Raw genomic sequence first — 22,686 nt, 5'->3', positions numbered from 1 at the left:
CCAAATAGTAGTGTTACACCAGCATCTTTTTTAGACTTCTAATGAGAATCTGAAAAAGGTAATAGAGGATTTTTTTCCCTTTTCTGTATATATATTTTTTCATTTTATTTTATTTTTTTTAACATCTTTATTGGAGTATAATTGCTTTACAATGGTGTGTTAGTTTCTGCTTTAAAACAAAGTGAATCAGTTATACATATACATATGTTCCCATATCTCTTCCCTCTTGCATCTCCCTCCCTCCCACCCTCCCTATCCCACCCCTCTAGGTGGTCACAAAGCACCGAGCTGATCTCCCTGTGCTATGTGGCTGCTTCCCACTAGCTGTCTATTTTACGTTTGGTAGTGGATATATGTCCATGCCACTCTCTCACTTTGTCACAGCTTACCCTTCCCCCTCCCCATATCCTCAAGTCCATTCTCTAGTAGGTCTGTGTCTTTATTCCCGTCTTACCCCTAGGTTCTTCATGACATTTTTTTCCCCTTAGAGTCCATATATATATGTGTTAGCACATGGTATTTGTTGTTCTCTTTCTGACTTACTTCACTCTGTATGACAGACTCTAGGTCCATCCACCTCACTACAAATAACTCAATTTCGTTTCTTTTTATGGCTGAGTAATATTCCATTGTATATATGTGCCACATCTTCTTTATCCATTCATCCGATGATGGACACTTAGGTTGCTTCCATCTCCTGGCTGGTAATAGATGATTTTTAATCACCTCTAAAGAATCCCTAGGTAAACCATACCCATCAATAACACTTCAGTATAAGATATAACAAACCAATCTAGGCCTCTAACATCAGATTAGAGTATGCAACATTGTATAAATAAAGATATAAAACACAGTTGAAACGCAGGTCAAATTACAGAAGAAAACTTGGAAAGTAAATATCGCATGTGTATGCAAACTAATTTAAGGGTTAAAATTATGTTTCAGGTTAATAAGTAGTAGAAATAAAACAGGTAAGGCAAAGAAAAATATGAAAAGAATAAAAATGGCAGTTCTTTTAAAATAACAGCCCAGATGTATTATCAATCCCATTCTTCCCAGGATGGGAAATAATGCTCCTCCTAAAAATCAGAGAGAGGGAGGGAAATGACACCCATATAGTAATTAAAGTCACAGAATGCTGTCTACCATAACTGATGATTATTAAAAAAAAGTTTGCTAGAGATCGGTAAGATTTCTGGCAGTACAATGGCCCATAAAGATCACAGAACCAAAGCAAAACAATCTCCAATATTAAAAACTGTGCCAAGAAATCTGAAACATAACATAAACTGCACTGAAAAGACTGGATGCCCATTTCTTGGCAAATGCTTCTGTTGAAAACATGTCCTGGTGGATGCTTTTTATTGCACACACTTAAAAAGAAAAAAATATACTTCCAAATAGATGGAAAGAAGTGGTCTAGATGGAATCCTCAAAAACATTAGAGAATTGAACACACGTTTACTTTAGCTCCCATTTGAAATCCACTAACTTGATAAGCTTGAGAACAAGGGCATAAACCCAGAATAAAAAAGAAAGAAAGAAAGAAGATAACAGAAGAGATATAGCACTAATTTTCTAGAAGAGAGAAAGCAGAAAAAAGTAACTGATTATGCAGAGTGGAAAAATCTGTAACTTCAGTGCCTGCACAGGAGGTATATCAATTAGGAAAAAGTAGATTCCCTACCCTAGAGCTCCAGAAAGGCTCAGAATACAAACACCAAAGACCACATAAGGGAAAGTAAGGGGGGACTGAAGGAAAGGGCTGAACACAGGAAAACTGGTTAAAGTTCATATAAGGCAGAATAAGATTCCCAGATCCCTCCTCCCTATCCTGGAAGCCAGGCCACGACCACACCCCACCTCCAGCAGGAGATAGGCAGTTTACTCTCTGTAGACAAAGAACCAGGGAGGCTTCAGATTCTAGGTAACTTTTTCTAACACTTTCCCCTCTTTATTGCTGGGATTCACAAGACTGATTCACAAAGAGGGGGCCTAAGGAAGAAGTTTTGTTCTGTTTAGTTTAACCAATCACACATCAACTCCCCAAAAGCAAAGTGACTATACCAACAGGCATGTATTTCATTCTTCTGAGAAATCCAGGCCATATAAGAACTGCTCAGTAAGAAGACATATGTATAAATCCCAGCTGAGTTAAATGTTTGTAATATAAAGAATATCTAAAATAAGGAACGCAAAGGGAGAAACCCCTACTAGGAATTAAAAACACAATTTATTCATTCAACAATTTAGTCATATATGCGATCTAGAACTAGGTGCCACAGAATATGTCAAGAAACATGTGACTGCTGACTTTCAGGGAACTTCTAATCTGGAAGATCAAAGAAATGGAGTAACAAAGACCCTAGGGCACACCAAAGTTATTAGATCTGTATTTTTAAAGAGTTTGAAGCAGGAACTCCTTTTCAAAGTCTTAGAAAATTTTAATTGATTTCACATCATCCAATGATCAACAGGGAAATTAAAGCAGTGCACACCCCCGGACAATGTCCAGAACAGATATACCAAACAAGGCTGGATAAGAAGCCCCCTCTTCCCTGGGATAACTTGTCTTTTCAGTTTTAGTCTCCCTCCCAACAATATGATTTTTATAGGTGGAGGGATGATCATGCCACTAAGACCTTCCTCCTTAACTGACAAATACTGGTCCCGGAAGGTCCCCACTTCTTTTCCATATGATTTCCTCAGCATCTTGCAGCGTCTAACATGATGATGGCGCCTATAATCCTCCCTCCTCAAACATCAAAAGTACATAGAATTCTTTATATCAACTCAGAGAAAGATGAAAGTAAAATATTCTAAGCAAAAGAAAACTGCAGATTTATCACTGGGTGATTCAAATTAATATCTAATGAAAAGAAGGAATAATGAGGGAAGGCTATATCAGCATATACAATATTATGTCCTTAGGCACAATCTAGAAGAAATAGTCTACAGGGATAATCTGTTCTTGAACTTTAATGCATGAAATTACTTGGCAAACTAGTTAAAAATGCAGATTCCCAGACCTTATAGACTGTCATTCAAGAGATCTGAGGTAGGGCCCAAGAAGTTGCATTTTAACAACCTAGGCTACTTGATGAACACTGTCCACTGAAACCCAAGAATTTCTTAGAGTAAAAGCAAGTAAATTAAATAATGGAAAACAAGAGGAGTTTGGTACAAATTTCATAACAAAGCAAAAAATTACAATGTAGGTAGATTATCTATTCCCCCAAACCATTTCATGTCTCCCTTCATAGTCTATAGCACAGAACATTTAAAAAGCAATGCAGGGCTTCCACGGTGGCGCAGTGGTTGAGAGTCTGCCTGCCGATGCAGGGGACACGGGTTCGTGCCCGGGTCCGGGAAGCTCCCACATGCCCCGCGGCTGGGCCCGTGAGCCATGGCCGCTGAGCCTGCGCGTCCGGAGCCTGTGCTCAGCAACGGGAGGGGCCGCAGCAGTGAGAGGTCCATGTACCGCAAAAAAAAAAAGCAATGCAAAACTTTAACTGTCCAAGAAAATCATTACTAAATATTAAAAAAAAACTGAAAAAGTGGTGGAGCAGCTGCTGGTTAATGACCCTTGTTAAATCTGATAATTGTAGCTCAATCAAATTACTCAGTCAACATGTTCATTTGCACAGTTTATTTTTATGAAAAAACACTCTTGAGTCCAAAATTAACTCACTCATTTTAGTTAGGTATTTTTACCAAGAAGTTTTAACCAATCTTTAGCCACTGGGTGTTGCTTGTGTCTTCCCAAGCCATATAAGTTTTCAAAGGGACCACAATTTGCTTAGTCTGAGTATTCCATTTCAGATTAACAGAAACACCCTCCATTATTGCTTGACCATCCAAAGCTGGTCACTTTTTTTTTTTTTTTTTTTTTTTGCGGTACGCGGGCCTCTCTCACTGTTGTGGCCTCTCCCATTGTGGAGCACAGGCTCCGGACGCGCAGGCTCAGCAGCCATGGCTCACGGGCCCAGCCACTCCGCGGCATGTGGGATCTTCCAGGACCGGGGCACGAACCCGTGTCCCCTGCATCGGCAGGCGGACTCTCAACCACTGCGCCACCAGGGAAGCCCTGGTCATTCTTAATAACAGGTATTTTTTACCTGGGTCCTGCCCAGGGTCAAGGAAGTCCCATGCCTTTTATCTCTTAGAAGATGACAAAGCATCCTTAAACCACAAAATAATTCCCTAACACAGTGAATTAAATTAGATTTCTGCATTTCTATAGTTCGTCCCTTTCAGTCCTACAGGTACTTCATCTTTTTTTTTTAAGACAACTTTTTCTTTTCATAAATTTATTTTATTTATTTTTGGCTGCGTCGGGTCTTCGTTGCTGCGCATGGGCTTTCTCTAGTTGTGGCGAGCAGAGTCTACTCTTTGTTGCAGTGCGCAGGTTTCTCATTGCAGCAGCTTCTCTTGTTGCAGAGCACGGGCTGTAGGAGCGCAGACTTCAGTAGCTGTGGTGCACAGGCTTAGTTGCTCCAAGGCATGTGGGATCTTTCCCAACCAGGGCTCGAACCACTGTCCCCTGCGTTGGCAGGCAGATTTTTAACCACTGCGCCACCAGGGAAGCCCCCCTTTTTTTTTAAATATTTGTTAGGAACGACGTTTTTCATATAAATTTATTTATTTATTTATTTTTGGCTGCGTTGGGTCTTCATTGCTGCACGTGGGCTTTCTCTAGTTGTGGCGAGTGGGGGCTACTCTTCATTGTGGTGCACGGGCTTCCCATTGCGGTGGCTTCTCTTGTTGCAGAACATGGGCTGTAGGCACACCGGCTTCAATAGTTGTGGCACGCAGGCTCAGTACTTGGGGCTCGCAGGTTCTAGAGCATAGGCTCCGTAGCTGTGGCACACGGGCTTAGTTGCTCCGCAGGATGTGGGATCTTTCCGGACCAGGGCTTGAACCTTTGTCCCCTGCATTGGCAGGTGGATTCTTAACCACTGCGGCACCAGGGAAGTCCCTTCATCTTTTCCTTTTAGAAGCTTTCTTATTTTTTTTCCCCAAAGAAATTAACTTTTATTTGAAAGGAGACTACCTTTCCCCTCACTATTTCTAAGGACTCTATACAATAGCCTGCTTAAACCATTTTCCCAATACCAAAATTTCTAACAGCAAAGAATACAACTGCTCTAAATAATAAGGCTTGTCCTGTACTGATTAAACTTCAATAATTTCAACACAAAAATCACACTTAACATTTTGAAGTTTTAACAAATGTATTTTAAATACAACATGTTTTGTAGGAGTCCATAAGGTTTTTATCTCTAAAAAACAACATAATTTTTAGGGTTCAAAAATTCCATTCTTCAAAAGAAGTGACCAAGTGTTTTCTTCTATAGCTTCAAACTTTCTACACTCAACTATTTGATTGCTCCATGCCACCCCAGACAAACCTGACATGACTGAACTACTTTATATGTTACTAACTTCCCCAAAAGAAAGTTTAAAATGGAGTCTGTAGTAAATGCAGCTCTCTAATACAATGTCTAATACAATGTCTAACACAAAAGAAGCTTTAAAAAGACCATTTCTTTCCTCATTTGATTAGGCAGGAGTTAATTTTCTGTAAAAGCAAAAAACAAACAAAAAATCATTTACAAAAGCATAACACTGGGGTCCCCTTTTTTACTCAAGATGTTCAACTACCCAAAATGACAACAATTACATCTTTAAGAATATAATAAAAGGGGTAGAAAACAGCAATACAATTGACAAAGTGTAGAAGCTAAATAAACCAAAGATTTTTTTAAGGGTTCTTTTTAAGGAGTAGGAAGGATGAGAAGCTTGGGGAAATCCAGAATTAAACAAAAAAAGAGAAAGAGAAAAAGATGTCCTCAACTGCAACTACTCTGTTTATCAATAGTGTCTTGGGCTGTAGGAACGAGATCTTGATCGTGATCTGTATTGACTATAGTACGGAGAAGGTGATCTTCTTCTGTACTCGTAATCACAGTCTTCATATCTGCCGTACCCACGATCATATCCTCTATCACGGTTAGGATCTCGACGTCTGCCACCTCCTCCACCTCCACCACTATGAGTTAGTCTGCCCATGTATATGTCTGGTGTAGGTGTGTGAGCTCTCTTGGTGATAGAATAATCTACACGAATTCTTCTACTGTCCAGCTCCATTCCATTTGCCCTTTCCATAGCCTCCTTTGAGTCATCTATTCTCTTGAAATAAACAAAAGCAAACCCTCGTGATCATCCAGTTCGCTGGTCATAAACCACATTGACACCACTCAATGGTCCATATCGAGAAGATCTCTCTCTGTTGTGTACAAACTGAGGCCAAACACTCCTAGACAAGTGTTGGGATCTGGATTTGCCCTGCTGCCTGTATGTCTTCTCCGGTTAAACACTGGAGAATGACTTTGGCTCCTTCGACGCTGGTATTCTGGTGTATAGGACCTACTTTGAGGTCGTCTCCTATGAGAGTGAGAATGGGATCTGGATCAAGTGTAACGTCTATGAGAATGCCTCCTTGACTTCGACCTGGATTTTGATCTTGATCGAGAATGGGATTCAAAGTGTTTGGAAACTCTTGATGGACTACGAGATCCTGACCTGCTCTTCAATTTTACATGAGCAGGAGTTCCCGCTGGAGATTTTGACTGAGAGTGAGACTCTCTGCCCTCGAAGTTGTTCTCCTCTACATCACTCATGTCGGCCAGGCACTCCCCAGAACTAAATAAGAGACAAGTCTCAGCTTGAGGGCCGATGGCCTAATCAACCAGCTGACTGGACCGTGGGGAGGAGGAAAGAGTCAGCAACAACAGCCGCTCCACTCCACTCCCATTCGGTCGCAGGCTCCAGCAAAATCTTCAGAAGCTTTCTTAATTACTTTGATTTCTAAAAATCTTATATTGTAATTTGGTGCTAATAAATGGTAGAAACAGCTATTTAGATAGAAAGTGATTCTAATTTCTAAAGATTAACTTTCTATACTAATAAATTCCAACACTCAAAATCAGAGTTCTAATTATTTAATTAACAAAAGATAAGAATATTATAGTCATAAGGGAGCATTACAAAATAATTATAATATTGACACACTTAAACTTATTTTGACCATGTTGTCCATTTGGTCGATGGGCTTAAGACTGCCAGTTGCAATTCATTTTACATTTAATGAGCTTATTAAATTCTATATCAGTACAATGTTGCTACATCAAAAATATGCTTTTGATTTAAATATTTTGGCTGAGGAAGCGAATATAGAAGAATGTAGCCTAAACATACTTCTATTAACTCTGGCTATTTACATTTTTAAATTATTCAAACGGAGCCCCTGCTTCTCAATGGTCCCCTCCTCTCACTCTCTCTGCTCCAGCTATGATCCCCCATCAGTTCCCAGGACACACCACACTGCTCTATCCTGCCTCCAGTCACTCTCAGTACAGTGTTCCCTCTATCTCTGGATTCCTTCTCCCATTCTTCCCGATACCACCTCCACCTCCCATTTCACCTGGCTAATTATTACCTATTCTTCAGGTCTCCTGAAGAACGTCACCTCCTAAAGGCAGTCTCTGTCTATCTTGCCACAGCCATTCTCCCTCAATAAAGTTAGGTTCTCCTGGTACTTATTCCCATGATACCTGATACTTCTTCATGGCACTCTACACCCTTATAATTACTTAATTATAACTTTTACTTATTAGCTATAAGCCCCATAATAGCAAGGAACTGATGGTTTGATTCACCAGTGTATTGGTAATCAATAAGCATTTGATGAAAGGCTTTTTAATTGAGCTATCTTGACAGTTTCCTCCTATTTAAAAAAAAATGTTTTAAGTTGTGCTTAGTTCTATCTTTTGTTTTCTAAATATTACTTAATGTATCTCTTCAGTTTGAATATGTATTTACTTTATAACTACAAAAGATTACATTTTCTTAAAAAAGATGTAAAATTTTTAATATTTTAAAAGTAAACATTTAGATATAAGATTAAGTTGACTCATAAAATTATAAGTAATTATAAAAAGAATTAATGCCTGGAATATATTTGAAAATTATCAACCAGGAAATCTGCTGAGTGCTATGCTAGAAAAATTGGGCACCATCCCAGGAAACTTAAGACCAGGAGGAACAGAGAAGTACACTGAAAAGACATCCCACTCCGCTACATATCCTGCCCTTTCTGTGATCAGGACATATACTCACTGAGAGAGGAACGGGGATTCTTTAAAAAAAAAAAATTTTTTTTAAGGCATTCTGCTTAGGAGTAGCAGAAAGGGTGGGCTGGCATACAGCTATGGATAACAGAATTAAGCAGACAACTTATTCCTGTTCATCAGAGGACCTTTTAGCAAAACATTAAAAACTTTGTATTATACATTTTTGTAAATTACATATAAAGAAAATTATGCTGTAGGTGATCAAAAACGAAAGATACAATATTACCTAATATTCCCATATCTGTCCATACTGAAAGAACCATGCTTGACCACCATCTTGAAAGGTGGTTGGTGTTAGCAAGGCTTCCAATCATCATATGAACAGGGCCTTTAAGAAAGTAATCCAGTTTCTCCAGTGTGTCACTAATGGGATTGAAACAAAAAGGTGATTCTGGCTACACTGAAAAGCATCAAATAACAAGGGATTATTATTATTAATGATTAAAATTTCTTGTGCACCTATTACATGTCAGCATAGTGAGGGATGCTTTGCATAGTCATCTCATTTACTCCTCCCCAATACCCTGAAATGCAGAAAGGCATCCCCATTTAACAGACAAGAAAATAGGTTCAAAGAGTTGAAAAAGTTTGCCCAGTGACACAACTGCTAAGTAGAAAACCTGGAATTTAATTCTAAAGCCTACGACTTTCCTTTAAAGCCTCTCTGGGTAAGTAAGGTGCTCAATGAGTAATGGTGTTGACATGGCAAATAAACATGGATTCTCTTTTGTGTAACCCTACAATCCAAAATGGAAGATCATGCTTCCACATAAAATATATATGCAAACAAGTCGCACAGTGATGGGAAAGTCAGGCAGCTCCATCACTCACTTGTCCTCTCCATCTTGCCACATCATTCAAATCCATGCCATAAGAAAATGTCTAATTTACTACATGGCATGGGTATTTCAGTAACCATAACAAAATCTTCAATCTATACATACCAAGGGTCCACTGTTTGCAATCAGCAATACTTATACTTTATTCTAAGGACTAAAGCAGAAATAATTGTAAATATAATAGTGCAGGATAAAGTATGTAATTAATTATGTTAATATGGGGGAAACAAGATTTTCTGTGTAAGAGTAGAGATTCAAATATAATTTTAAAGTTTTAAACGTCTGTAATATTAAACTTGAACTGTCAAATTATGACTTATTTTTAATATGCTACAATATATTTCCAAGCTCTTTCAACTAGAAACAATGACAAAGTAGCAGCAATGAGCATCCCAAGAATCCAAGTTATACTTTCTAAATACCACTCCCCATAAAAAGGATCAGGGCTCCTTAGAATATTCACTGATTCTAAGAAAAGCAATATAAATGTGAACCTTTATCCTGAACTAAAAATCAAGGAAGTTATCAAAGATTGATGGATTCATGTCAAAAGGACACAACAGAAAGCTTGAAGGGACTCCCACTGACAAAATTTTGGATAACCTGAGCATCAAAAGAATAGACTATAGCTAAGAAAGACACAGAATATATAAAAATCCTTGAGTCTATATAGTGATACTCCAAAAAATGAAAGCATTACTCAATGGGAAAAAGGAAAAAAAAAAATCACTGGCAGTGATTATTAAACTAACTTTTTACTCTGAAAATTGGTCCTTAAAAAAACACATTTATCTTGCCTTTTCAGTAGGAACTACAGTATAGGTTAACCAAAAAGCCCCAGTTAATAAGGGAAAGTTCCTTTACAGAGAAGAATGCCAGTTTATAAATGTTAAAAAAAAAAAAAAAAAAAAAAGGCGCAATAGGAAAAATTACCATTCTGCAACCCCTGACAAAACTAATTGAGACAAGCAAGGATTGTTAATGGATGCTAAAAATCATTAGACAAAAGACTGGGGAACTGGATACTCACAGTGCCAAAGTATCATCCCACAGATTACTTGCTTGCTGCAAAGGGAAATAAAGCTTACTTTTCCATGGAGAGGCCTGGCTGTCATAATCTTAAGCAATCAAAATTAATATCACCATTAAAGATACAACCAGATAGCAAATACTACTTCCTGATGTGATGCAATATGAAGTACACAGCATCACCTACAAAATATTCTGTCCAAACAACACTTAGGGTCTTGTTTTAATTTGTAGGAAACAGAGGAATATAAATCAGGGTTAAACATCACCAGGAAGAAATAACCAGTTAAATCCAGAATGTGGAGTAGCTGCGTGCTGCTAGTGCTGCTTAAGGCTCCAGCTCACAGGGCCAGGCACAACATCTCTGCGCATGGCCCCACTGAGCCAAGGTGTCATGTGCAGAGCTTCTGCACACAGCCCGCCAAGCTCAAGTATCAGGTGCAGCCTGATACATTTCATGCTAGGAACTCTTGTCTGAATTGCCAGGAAGAAGGCCACTGCACACAGTACTCTATGAGCAAGTGAAACTAGACTAAGCACAAAGGAAAAAACATGAAATGTAGATCCTCTAGCAACAGGAGTAATGGAAGATTTCCCTAAATCTGCCCTCAAGCTTTTCCTTGATTGATCTGTGAGTATGGAACACTTCAAAACTAAACAGTGTGAAGAGAGAAACCTTCAAGATAGCGGAGGAGTAAGACACAACTCCTACAGAACACCTACTGAACGCTGGCAGAGGACCTCAGACTTCCAAAAGCCGTGTGGCTGACAGGGTCTTGGTGGTCCGGCTGGCTGTCAGGCCTGAGCCTCTGAGGTGGGAGAGCCGAGTTCAGGACATTGGTTGACCAGAGACCTCCCACCCACATAATATCAATCGGCAAGAGCTCTCCCAGAGATCTCCATCTCAATGCTAAGACCCAGCTCCACTCAACGACCAGCAAGCTCCAGTGCTGGACACCCCATGCCAAACAACTAGGAAGACAGGAACACAACCCCACCCATTAGCAGAGGCTGCCTAAAATCATAATAAGGTCACAGACACCCCAAAACACACCACCAAACGTGGACCTGCCCACCAGAAAGACAAGATCCAGCCTCCTCCACCAGAACACAGGCACCAGTCCCCTCCACCAGGAAGCCTACACAACCCACTGAACCAACCATCCCCGCTGGGGGCAGACACCAAAAACAACGGGAACTACAAACCTGTAGGCTGCAAAAAGGAGACCCCAAACACAGTTAAGTTAAGCAAAATGAGAAGACAGAGAAATACACAGCAGATGAAGGAGCAAGGTAAAAACCCACCAGACTAAACAAATGAAGAGGAAATAGGCAGTCTACCTGAAAAAGAATTCAAAGTAATGATAGTAAAGATGATCTAAAATCTTGGAAATAGAATGGAGAAAATACAAGAAACATTTAATAAGGACCTAGAAGAACTAGAGCGCAAATAAACAATGATGAACAACACAATAAATGAAATTTAAAAATTCTCTAGAAGGAATCAACAGCACAATAACTGAGGCAGATAAGTGACCTGGAAGATAAAATAGTGGAAATAACTACCACAGAGCAGAATAAAGAAAAAAGAATGAAGAGAATTGAGGAAAGTCACAGAGATCTCTGGGACAACATTAAACGCACCAACATTCAAATTATAGGGGTCCTAGAAGAAGAAGGGAAAAAGAAAGGGACTGAGAAAATATCTGAAGAGATTATAGCTGAAAACTTCCCAATATGGGAAAGGAAATAGTTGATCAAGTCCTGGAAGTGCAGAAAACCCATACAGGATAAATCCAAGGAGAAACCCACCGAGACACATATTAATCAAAATATCAAAAATTAAATACAAAGAAAAAATATTGAAGCAGCAAGGGAAAAGCAACAAATAACATACAAGGGAATCCTCATAAGGTTAACAGCTGATCTTTCAGCAGAAAGTCTGCAAGCCAGAAGGGAGTGGCAGGATATATTTAAAGTGATGAAAGGGAAAAACCTACAACCAAGATTACTCTATCCAGCAAGGATCCCATTCATTCAAAGGAGAAATTAAAACGTTTACAGACAAGCAAAAGCTAACAGAATTCAGCACCACCAAACCTGCTTTACAACAAATGCTAAAGGAACTTCTCTAGGCAGGAAACACAAGAGAAGGAAAAGACCTACTGTAACAAACCCAAAACAATTAAGAAAATGGTAATAGGAACATACATATCGATAATTACCTTAAATGTAAATGGATTAAATGCTCCAACCAAAACACACAGACTGGCTGAATGGATACAGAAACAAGACCCGTATATATGCTGTCTACGAGAGACCCACTTCAGACCTAGGGACACATACAGACTGAAAGTGTGTTGATAGAAAAACATATTCCATGCAAATGGAAATCAAAAGAAAGCTAGAGTAGCAATTCTCATATCAGACAAAATAGACTTTAAAATAAAGACTATTACAAGAGACAAAGAAGGACACTACATAATGATCAAGGGATCAATCCAAGAAGATATAGCAACTGTAAATATTTATGCACCCAACATAGGAGCACCTCAATACTTAAGGCAAATGATAACAGCCATAAAAGGGGAAATCCACAGTAAAACAATAATAGTAGGGGACTTCAACACCACACTTTCACCAATGGACAGATCAACCAAAATGAAAATAAATAAGGAAACACAAGATTTAAATGACACATTAAACAAGATGGATTTAATTGATATTTATAGGACATTCCATCCAAAAACAGCAGATTACACTTTCTTCTCAAGTGCGCACAGAACATTCTCCAGGATAGATCATATCTTGGGTCACAAATCAAGCCTTGGTAAATTTAAGAAAACTGAAATCATATCAAGTATCTTCTCTGACCACAATGCTATGAGACTAGATATCAATTACAGGAAAAGAACTGTAAAAAATACAAACACATGAGGCTAAAAAATATGCTACTAAATAACCAAGAGATCAATGAAGAAATCAAAACATACCTAAAAAAAAATGACAATGAAAACATGACAACCCAAAACCTATGGGATGTAGCAAAAGCAGTTCTAAGAGAGAAGTTTATAGCAATACAATCCTACCTCAAGAAACAAGAAAAATCTCATATGAACAACCTAACCTTACATCTAAAGCAACTAGAGAAAGAACAAAAATACCCCAAAGTTAGCAGAAGGAAAGAAATCATGAAGATCAGATCAGAAATAAATGAAAAAGAAATGAAAGAAACGATAGCAAAGATCAATAAAACTAAAAGCTGGTTCTTTAATAAGATAAAAAAAAAATTGATAAACCATTAGCCAGACTCATCAAGAAAAAAAGGGAGAAGACTCAAATCAACAGAATTAGAAATGAAAAAGGAGAAGTAACAACTGACACTGCAGCAATACAAAGGATCATGAGAGATTACTATCAGCAAATACATGCCAATAAAATGGACAATCTGGAAGAAATGGACAAATTCTTAGAAAAGCACAACCTTCCGAGACTGAACCAGGGAGAAATAGAAAATATAAACAGACCAATCATAAGCACTGAAATTGAAACTGTGATTAAAAATCTTCCAACAAACAAAAGCCCAGGACCAGATGGCTTCACAGGTGAATTCTATCAAACATTTAGAGAAGAGCTAACACTTATCCTTCTCAAACTCTTCCAAAATATAGCAGAGGGAGGAACACTCCCAAACTCATTCTACCATCACCCTGACACCAAAACCAGATAAAGATGTCACAAAAAAAGAAAACTATAGGCCAATATCACTGATGAACATAGTTGCAAAAATCCTCAACAAAATACTAGCAAACAGAATCCAACAGCACAGTAAAAGGATCATACACCATGATCAAGCGGGGTTTATCCCAGGAATGCAAGGATTCTTCAATATATGCAAATCAATCAATGTGATACACCATATTAACAAACTGAAGGATAAAAACCATATGATAATCTCAATAGATGCAGAAAAAAACTTTTGACAAACTCAACACACATTTATGATAAAAACCCTCCAGAAAGTAGGCATAGATGGAATTTACCTCAACATAATAAAGGCCATATATGACAAACCTACAGTGAACATTGTTCTCAATGGTGAAAAACTGAAACCATTTCCACTAAGATCAGGAACAAGACAAGGTTGCCCACTCTCACCACTATTATTCAACATAGTTTTGGAAGTTTTAGCCACAGCACTCAAAGAAGAAAAAGAAATAAAAGGAACCCAAATTGGAAAAGAAGAAGTAAAACTGTCACTGTTTACAGATGACATGATACTGTACATAGAGAATCCTAAAGCTGCTACCAGAAAACTACTAGAGCTAATCAATGAATTTAGCAAAGTAGCAGGATACAAAATTAATGCACAGAAATATCTTGCATTCCTATACACTAATGATGAAAAATCTGCAAGGGAAATTAAGGAAACACTCCCATTTATCACTGCAACAAAAAGAATAAAATACCTAGGAATAAACCTACCTAAGGACACAAAAGACCTGTATGCAGAAAACTGTAAGACACTGATGAAAGAAGTTAAAGATGATACAAACAGATGGAGAGATACACCATGTTCTTGGATTGGAAGAATCAACATTGTGAAAATGACTATACTACCCAAAGCGATCTACAGGTTCAACACAATCCCTATGAAACTACCACTGGCATTTTTCACAGAACTAGAACAAAAAAATTTCACAATTTGTATGGAAACAAAAAAGACCCCAAATAGCTAAAGCAATCTTGAGAAAGAAAAACAGAGCTGGAGGAATCAGGCTTCCAGTCTTCAGACTATACTACAAAGCTACAGTAATCAAGGCAGTATGGTACTGGCACAAAAACCGCAATATGGATCAATGGGACAGGATAGAAAGCCCAGAGATAAACCCACGCACATATGGTCACCTTATCTTTGATAAAGGAGGCAAGAATATACAATGGAGAAAAGAGAGCCTCTTCAATAAGTGGTGCTGGGAAAACTGGACGGCTTCAAGTAAAAGAATGAAATTATAATGCTCCTTAACACCATACACAAAAATAAACTCAAAATGGATTAAAGACCTAAATGTAAGGTCAGACACTATAAAACTCTTAGAGGAAAACATAGTCAGAACACTCTATGACATAAATCACAGCAAGATCCTTTTTGACCCATCTCCTAGAGAAATGGAAATAAAACAAAAATAAACAAATGGGACCTAATGAAACTCAAAAGCTTTTGCACAGCAAAGGAAACCATCAACAAGACAAAAAGACAACCCTCAGAATGGGAGAAAATATTTGCAAACGAAGTAACTTACAAAGGATTAATCTCCAAAATATACAAGCAGCTCATGCAGCTCAATATCAAGAAAACAAACAACTCAATCCAAAATTGGGCAGAAGACCTAAATAGACATTTCTCCAAAGAAGATATACAGATAGCCAATAAACACATGAAAGGATGCTCAACATCACTAATCATTAGAGAAATGCAAATCAAAACTACAATGAGGTATCATCTCACACCGGTCAGAATGGCCATCATCAAAAAATATGCAAACAACAAATGCTGGAGAGGGTGTGGAGAAAAGGGAACCCTCCTACACCGTTGGTGGCAATGTAAATTGATACAGCCACTATGGAGAACAGTATGGAGGTTCCTTAAAAAACTAAAAACAGAACTACCATATGACCCAGCAATACCACTACTGGGCATATACCCTGAGAAAACCATAACTCAAAGAGTCATATACCACAATGTTCATTGCAGCTCTAGTTACACTAGCCAGGACATGGAAGTAACCTAAGTGTCCATCGACAGATGAATGGATAAAGAAGATGTGGCACATATATACAATGGCATATTACCCAGCCATAAAAAGAGACGAAATTGAGTTATCTGTAGTGAGGTGGATGGACCTAGAATCTGTCACACAGAGTGAAGTCAGTCAGAAAGAGAAAAACAAATATCGTATGCTAACACATATATATGGAATCTAAGAAAAAACAACTCGTTCTGAAGAACCTAAGGCCAGGACAGGAATAAAGACAAGGACACAGAGAGTGGACTTAAGGACACGAGAAGGGGGAAAGGTAAGCTGGGACGAACTGAGAGAGTGGCATTGACATAAATACACTACCAAATGTAAAATAGCTAGCTAGTGAGAAGCAGCCACAAAGCACAAGGAGATCAGCTCGGTGCTTTGTGACCACCTAGAGGGGTGGGATAAGGAGTGTGGGAGGGAGACGCAAGAGGGAGGGGATATGGGGATATATGTACACATATAGCTGCTTCACTTTGTTATACAGCAGCAATTAATACAACAATATAAAGCAATTATACTCCAATAAAGATGTTAAAAAAAAAATTCAGAATGTGGGACAAGATAGACCCTTCAGACCAGACCCTTCAGTAAGTCTGCCTCATGGAAGAGAGGAAGTAGGAGGGAACGATCCTGGATTAAGAGTAACTGAAGAGGCATGACAAACAAATGCAACATGTGAAACTTGTCCCACCTTGTGCATTATTATCATTAGATACTTTATTCTCAGTATCTCCTCAAATGTAAATGTCCATGAAAACCAAAACAAGAAAAACATTTGTATAAATTTTCCAAACCATGGAAGTTGACATTTCATTGTACTCTACTCACCTCCACTTAGTAGCTTCATGACTAGCCACAGCTCATCTTTTACCACAAAAGACGTGTAGTAAGACACAATATTAGGATGATGGCACTGACTCATGGCTTGAATTTCTTTCTACAAAGAAGAGAAAAAATGGTAATTCATTATATGCAAGGCTAAAACAACACTAGAAGTTACTGAATCCAGATCTGGGAATTCCAAAGACTATGTCACAACCTTTCTGGGATTTTCATGCCTGACCTCTGCAAGAATGGTTAAACCAAAAAAACCGCTTGGTTTCCCTCAGTACATTCTGACTCTTACTCCTTTCACTTGTTAAACTAGCGATCTCTGAAACCAAAAACATGCACTATTTATCACACCCTGCCACAGCACCACAGAGGCCTCCACTGGGACACATATTTTTACTTCCAGGAGCCCTTAAAGAACCATCTTGGGAAATCAGGTTTTACAGTCACAGAGGATAATTATCAATACTAATAAACAAAGGGTGGTTTGTTTGTTTGTCTTTCTTCTCCAAAACATTGTTTCACCTCATTTTTGTGAAATGATTAACGGTTCCCACTTTAAAGAGGCCATGAACTAAATCCAAAGTAGACACCTGAGCCCAAAGTCTCAGCTTATACTATCTCATTCGAATTTAATGAATTTAAATTAGATTTGGTGTGATAAAATGCCTTATAAAAGCCCTGTGTGATCAGGGCCCTGCTTACCTCTCCATCATTCCTACTGCCTTCCCTGACTCCTACCCCCAACATACCCCAGTCCTATGATCCAGCCAAAGTAACTTCAAGTGAGCCATGCTTCTTCTAACCATGGACATTTAAATTTAACCCTGTTGTTCCCTCTGCCTCAAATACACTTCCTTCATTTTCACCTAGCTGAAAACACCAATTCTTCCTTCTGATCTCAGCCAAAATACCAGTTCCTCCCAACTTCCCAGGTTGAGTTAGTTAGGTGTCCCTTCTCTTGGCTTCCAAGCTCTGTGCATATCTCCTTACATCACAGCACATATGTACTGGATAGTACATTGGATGCTTATTTGTCTGTCCTTCCCTGCTAGACTGACAACTCCAAGAAGGCAAGTACTTAAAAGTGGACTCATACACATGGTGGGAATTATCATACGATGCTGTAATTGCCTATTTATTTTTCTGCATCCCTCACAAAACTGTAGCTCAATGAGAGGTCAGATTCTGTATACTGGCCCTTATTGTGCCTGGCACACAGTATACCCTCAATAAATATTTACTGAATGAATAAAATCCTATAGCACTTTATATAGCTTTTTACTTACTGATGTATTAATACTTGCCCTATGCCCTTGGTATTTGTTCAGTAAGATTAATTGTGTAAAAGTTGCCCATAATCCCTGATTCATAAGAAGTGTTCAATAAACACTAGTTTTTCCATTCTCATTTTCTCTACTTGAATGTAAATTCTTTTACGGCAAGGACTTTGTTGTGTGCATTTTTGCTACCCAATAAGTTACTAGCACAGTCTTCCATACTAAAAGGTAAGTAAATATGAAGGATAAGGAAGAAGAACTAAAGTAAACACCTGCCTATTGACATAGTTATACAGGATTTGAAGAGATAAGATATGTACATATAAGAGGGAATATAAAGAGAACAGCATATATGTGCCAAATGAGCAGTAAAGATAGTAAATGTTACAAGAATCCAGAGGAAAGAACAGTTAAGGCAGGTAAGAAGTCTTCACAGAGAAGGTGGGAACTACGTTTAGTTCTGCAGGATGTGGGATGTTATAGCAGTACAAGGTGCAAAGCACATAAAATTACAAAAAGAGGATGAAATAAGCAAGACAGATTTTAGGACACAGGAGTAAACCTGTCTAAGGTTAAGCAGTTCATGCTTTCAACAGAAATTTACCAAATGCCTACTCTGTGCCAGGCACAGTCTTAGGTGCTTGACCACAATGGTGAACCCTCATGAAACTTATAGTCTGGTGAAGAAGTCAGACAAATACTAATTAATAACACAGATGAAGAAAGTCTGATAGGAGAAGTACTAAACACTACATGATTTCATCAGAGAGGTGAATTACCAAAAATTAGGAGTGACAATCAGGGAAAGCTTCCTATAAGAAGTTTTACTACACTGACACTGAAATAGGAAAGATAAATATGTTTTTAGGGGTTTTGATTGTTTAATTACCTGGGACCGTATCATAAAGGAGCTTGTAACTGTGTTCAATAATTTAGGCTTCATCCTAACAGCAATGGAAAGGCATCAAAGGTTTAACTATATTTATTTTTTCATAAAAATCACTCTGGCTGTAATGTAGAAAATAAAAGAGAGAAGGCAAGGCTAAAGGGAAAGACTCTGTTCAAGGTTGTTGCCATGAGCTGGGTGAGATGATAATGGCCTGAAAAATGATAAACAGCTAATTTCTCAGTTTAGATTACTGTACTATGGTTATGTTACTCTTAGGAGATGTTGGGTGAACAGCATATGGGAACTTTCTATGCTGCTTTAGCAGCTCTTCTGTAAGGTTGAGACTATCACAAAATAAAAAGTTAAAAAAAATAAGTGGTAATATGAATGAAAAGAAAGGGAAGAGTCAAGAGATGATACTAAAGAGGTATAAACAATAGGGCTTGGTGACTAACTGGACAGGAGAGGTGAAAGAGACAGAAATCACATAGGGGAGTGACAATGCAAAGAGCTGGGGTCAAATGGTCCAAGGTCTTAAATGTTAAGCAAAAGGTTTTGAGCTTAATCCTGGAAAAAAGAGTACTACAAAGGGTTTTCTAAAAGGAGACTATGGCGGGGGGCAAATTGGGAATTTGAGATCAACAGATACACACCACTATATATAAAACAGATAAACAATAAAGACCTACTGTATAGCACAGGGACCTATATTCAATATTCTGTAATAACCCATAATGGAAAAGAATCTGAAAAAGTATACATATACATATATATATATATGTATGTATAACTCAATCACTTTGCTGTACACCTGAAACACTGTAAATCAACTACAACTAAAAAAAATTAATAAAAACAAACAAAAAACAACCACAACAAAAAAAAGGAGGCTAGCAGGAGAGCCATAAATTTTAAAGATAAAAAGGGCCTTAAATATTCCATTTCTTCTCTTCTATTCCTCTTAATTCCCCTTGGAGTTACCCTTTTCCCTTTCCTTTCAAAAAGAAAAAATATACATATTAAGCGCTCTGCAAGAGTGGTATATTCATTCTGACTCAAATTTCCCAGCAGCTTCCTCAACACTCATAAGTGATTTCACCCCTACTCATGAAAATGCTTTCCTGAAAGTCCTTTATTGTCTGCTAATACCAGATCTTTTGTCTGGAATTTTCAGTTCTCCACCTGAAGCCATGTTTTAATGATGGACTGTTCATTCCTTCTTGAAACTCACTCATCTTGATTTCTACTATTTACTCCCTGGTTTTCTGATTACTCCAACGTAGGTGGTTTTCCTCCACTTCACACTATTCAGTCAGTCCCCAAGTAATGTTAATTTATTCATTCACTCATTCAGAGTGAACAGTCCCTGCCCTCACAGAGTGCTCATTCTAGTACTAACAATTTTTCCATCTATAAAATGTCTAGGGAATTTGTGTCTTCCTTTCCATTATCACTGTCACTGCCTGAATTTAGTCTCAATATCTCTTTGTGTTCTTCAACCTATGGGATGCAACTCCTATGGGCCATTAAATAAATTTAGTGGATCACATTAAAAAAAAGACAAACAAAAATAGGATAGAAAATCAGAGCACATTCCACATAATTAAGAATTGTTTTACGTAAGGTAGATAGCTAGTGGGAAGCAGCCACATAGCACAGGGAGATCAGCTCGGTGCTTTGTGACCGCCTGGAGGGGTGGGATACGGAGGGTGGGAGGGAGGAGACGCAAGAGGGAAGAGATATGGGAACATATGTATATGTATAACTGACTCACTTTGTTATAAAGCAGAAACTAACACACCACTGTAAAGCAATTATACCCCAATAAAGATGTTAAAAAAAAAAAAGAAATGCTCAAAAAAAATTGTTTTATAAAAATGTTTCAGTTATATTAATATATAATATCATATATATTCATAATGTTAATATATAATATGCTATTCTTTGCTGATCTTAAACCCCTGCCCAGCAGGGTCTCCATCTCTGCCTCTTCAAAGTCTTCCTAGCCCAGGTGGCCCAGGACACAAACATCTCCACAAAGGCCTCCACTTTCATAACTGGTAGCTCCCTTCTTCCTCTTATTTCAACACAGTACTTATACCTTTCCTAGGCATTTGTCACACTCTGCCATGTACAGCAGGCAAGAGCCTTAACTCTTCAACTAGATTGTGAGCCTCTTGGCAGAAGAAAAGACATCTTAAGCCTCTTAATGGTCCCCTCAGATGTTTGTTCAATGAATCTAGTCCTAGCATCTACCAGAGGAGAGAAAAATCTCAATATATTACATAGTTGCCTTTCTCAGAGAAAAGTCTGTGAGTAAAATCTCTGGAGAAAATAAATGTAGTAAGATTTGACAGCCGATTTTGTGATCACACTTAGCAAAGGCTGTCAGACAAGAAAACATTTTGACAAGAGAAAGGAGCAATATACTGCGTCCTCACTAGTAACTGTCACACACATTACACACCTGTAATTGGTTTACATCAGTACTCTCTGGAGAACCCAGAGCATCGTTTCTGCATAATAATAAAGACAGTTTTGAAAATAAAATTTAAAATCACAACATCAAAAGCTTAGTATGGGGCTTCCCTGGTGGCGCAGTGGTTGAGAGTCTGCCTGCCGATGCAGGGGACACGGGTTCGTGCCGCGGTCCGGGGAAGATCCCACATGCCGCGGAGCGGCTGGGCCCATGAGCCATGGCCGCTGAGCCTGCGCGTCCGGAGCCTGTGCTCCGCAACGGGAGAGGCCACAACAGTGAGAGGCCCGCATACCGCAAAAAAAAAAAAGTTTTTTCCAAATACCGTATGCTAACGCATATATATATGGAATCTAAAAAAGCGGTACTAATAAACCTAGTGGCTGGGCAGGAATAAAGAAACAGACATAGAGAATGGACTTGAGGACACGGGGGTGGGGAAGGGGAAGCTGGGATGAAGTGAGAGAGTAGCACTGACATATATACACTACCCAATGTAAAATAGATAGCTAGTGGGAAGCTGCTGCATAGCACAGGGAGATCAACTCGATGCTTTGTGATGACTTAGAGGGATGGGATAGGGAGGCTGGGAGGGATGCTGAAGAGGGAGGGGATATGGAGATGTATGTATACGTATAGCTGATTCAATTTGTTGTACAGCAGAAACACAACACTGTAAAGCAATTATACTCCAATAAAGATGTGAAAAAATTTTTTTTAAATATTGTTTTTCTTTAACAATAAGAATTAATTTACAATTTAGACTTCTTTTATGATCACTGCAGTTCAAATGCCCAAATGGTGCTCTAAGGTATTGCTTGCATCTGTAAATCCAAGTTCGTCACATAGCGTTTCAATCAGCACCTCCTTCCAAGTGTGTGTTCTCTCACCAAAGACAGCTCTAGATCACTCCAGCACCCCAACTCTTCAGCTTCTGCTTATGCATTACCAACTCCTGAAGAAATACATTTGTCTCATCTGCTGAAAGTTCAATATATAATTCTATTATCTTTTACTTTATTCCAATTATTCCCTAAATACTCACTACAGACTACACCAGAAATTAAACCCAATCCAGGACTGATAGATCATACCAGTCTTAGTTCCTGTCTTTTCTACTATTAGCTGTACATGATCTTAGAGAAATTACTTAACAATATAACAATATTAGTTCATATTTGTGTGGCAGTGTATGGTTTTCAAGTACTATTCATTCAATCTTCAAGAAAAACCTCATAAGGGACTTCCCTGGTGGCGCAGAGGTTAAGAATCCGCCTGCCAATGCAGGGGACACAGGTTCGATCCCTGGTTCGGAAGACCCCACATGCCGCGGAGCA

The 22,686-nt window shown here is 38.5% G+C and overlaps 1 protein-coding gene and 1 pseudogene across 4 annotated transcripts in view; both read right to left on the bottom strand.

Annotated features, from left to right (window-relative positions):
* OXSR1 (oxidative stress responsive kinase 1) overlaps positions 1-22,686 on the bottom strand; it is a 101,669-nt gene that overhangs the window by 60,616 nt on the left and 18,367 nt on the right. For 3 of the 4 annotated variants that reach the window (XM_067753803.1, XM_067753804.1, XM_067753805.1), the window contains exon 3: positions 16,702-16,810. In XM_067753803.1, coding sequence (XP_067609904.1) covers positions 16,702-16,810 — 109 coding nt within the window. Of the gene's footprint in view, positions 1-8,421; positions 8,563-16,701; positions 16,811-22,686 lie in introns of those variants that run through there. The other variant, XM_067753806.1, reaches the window with a different exon arrangement.
* LOC137232245 (transformer-2 protein homolog alpha pseudogene) lies at positions 3,908-8,398 on the bottom strand (annotated as a pseudogene).

This window comes from Pseudorca crassidens, chromosome 10 (assembly GCF_039906515.1).
Source record: "Pseudorca crassidens isolate mPseCra1 chromosome 10, mPseCra1.hap1, whole genome shotgun sequence".
Lineage (NCBI taxonomy): Eukaryota > Metazoa > Chordata > Mammalia > Artiodactyla > Delphinidae > Pseudorca > Pseudorca crassidens.
This window is presented reverse-complemented; position numbering and strand designations above follow the sequence as displayed.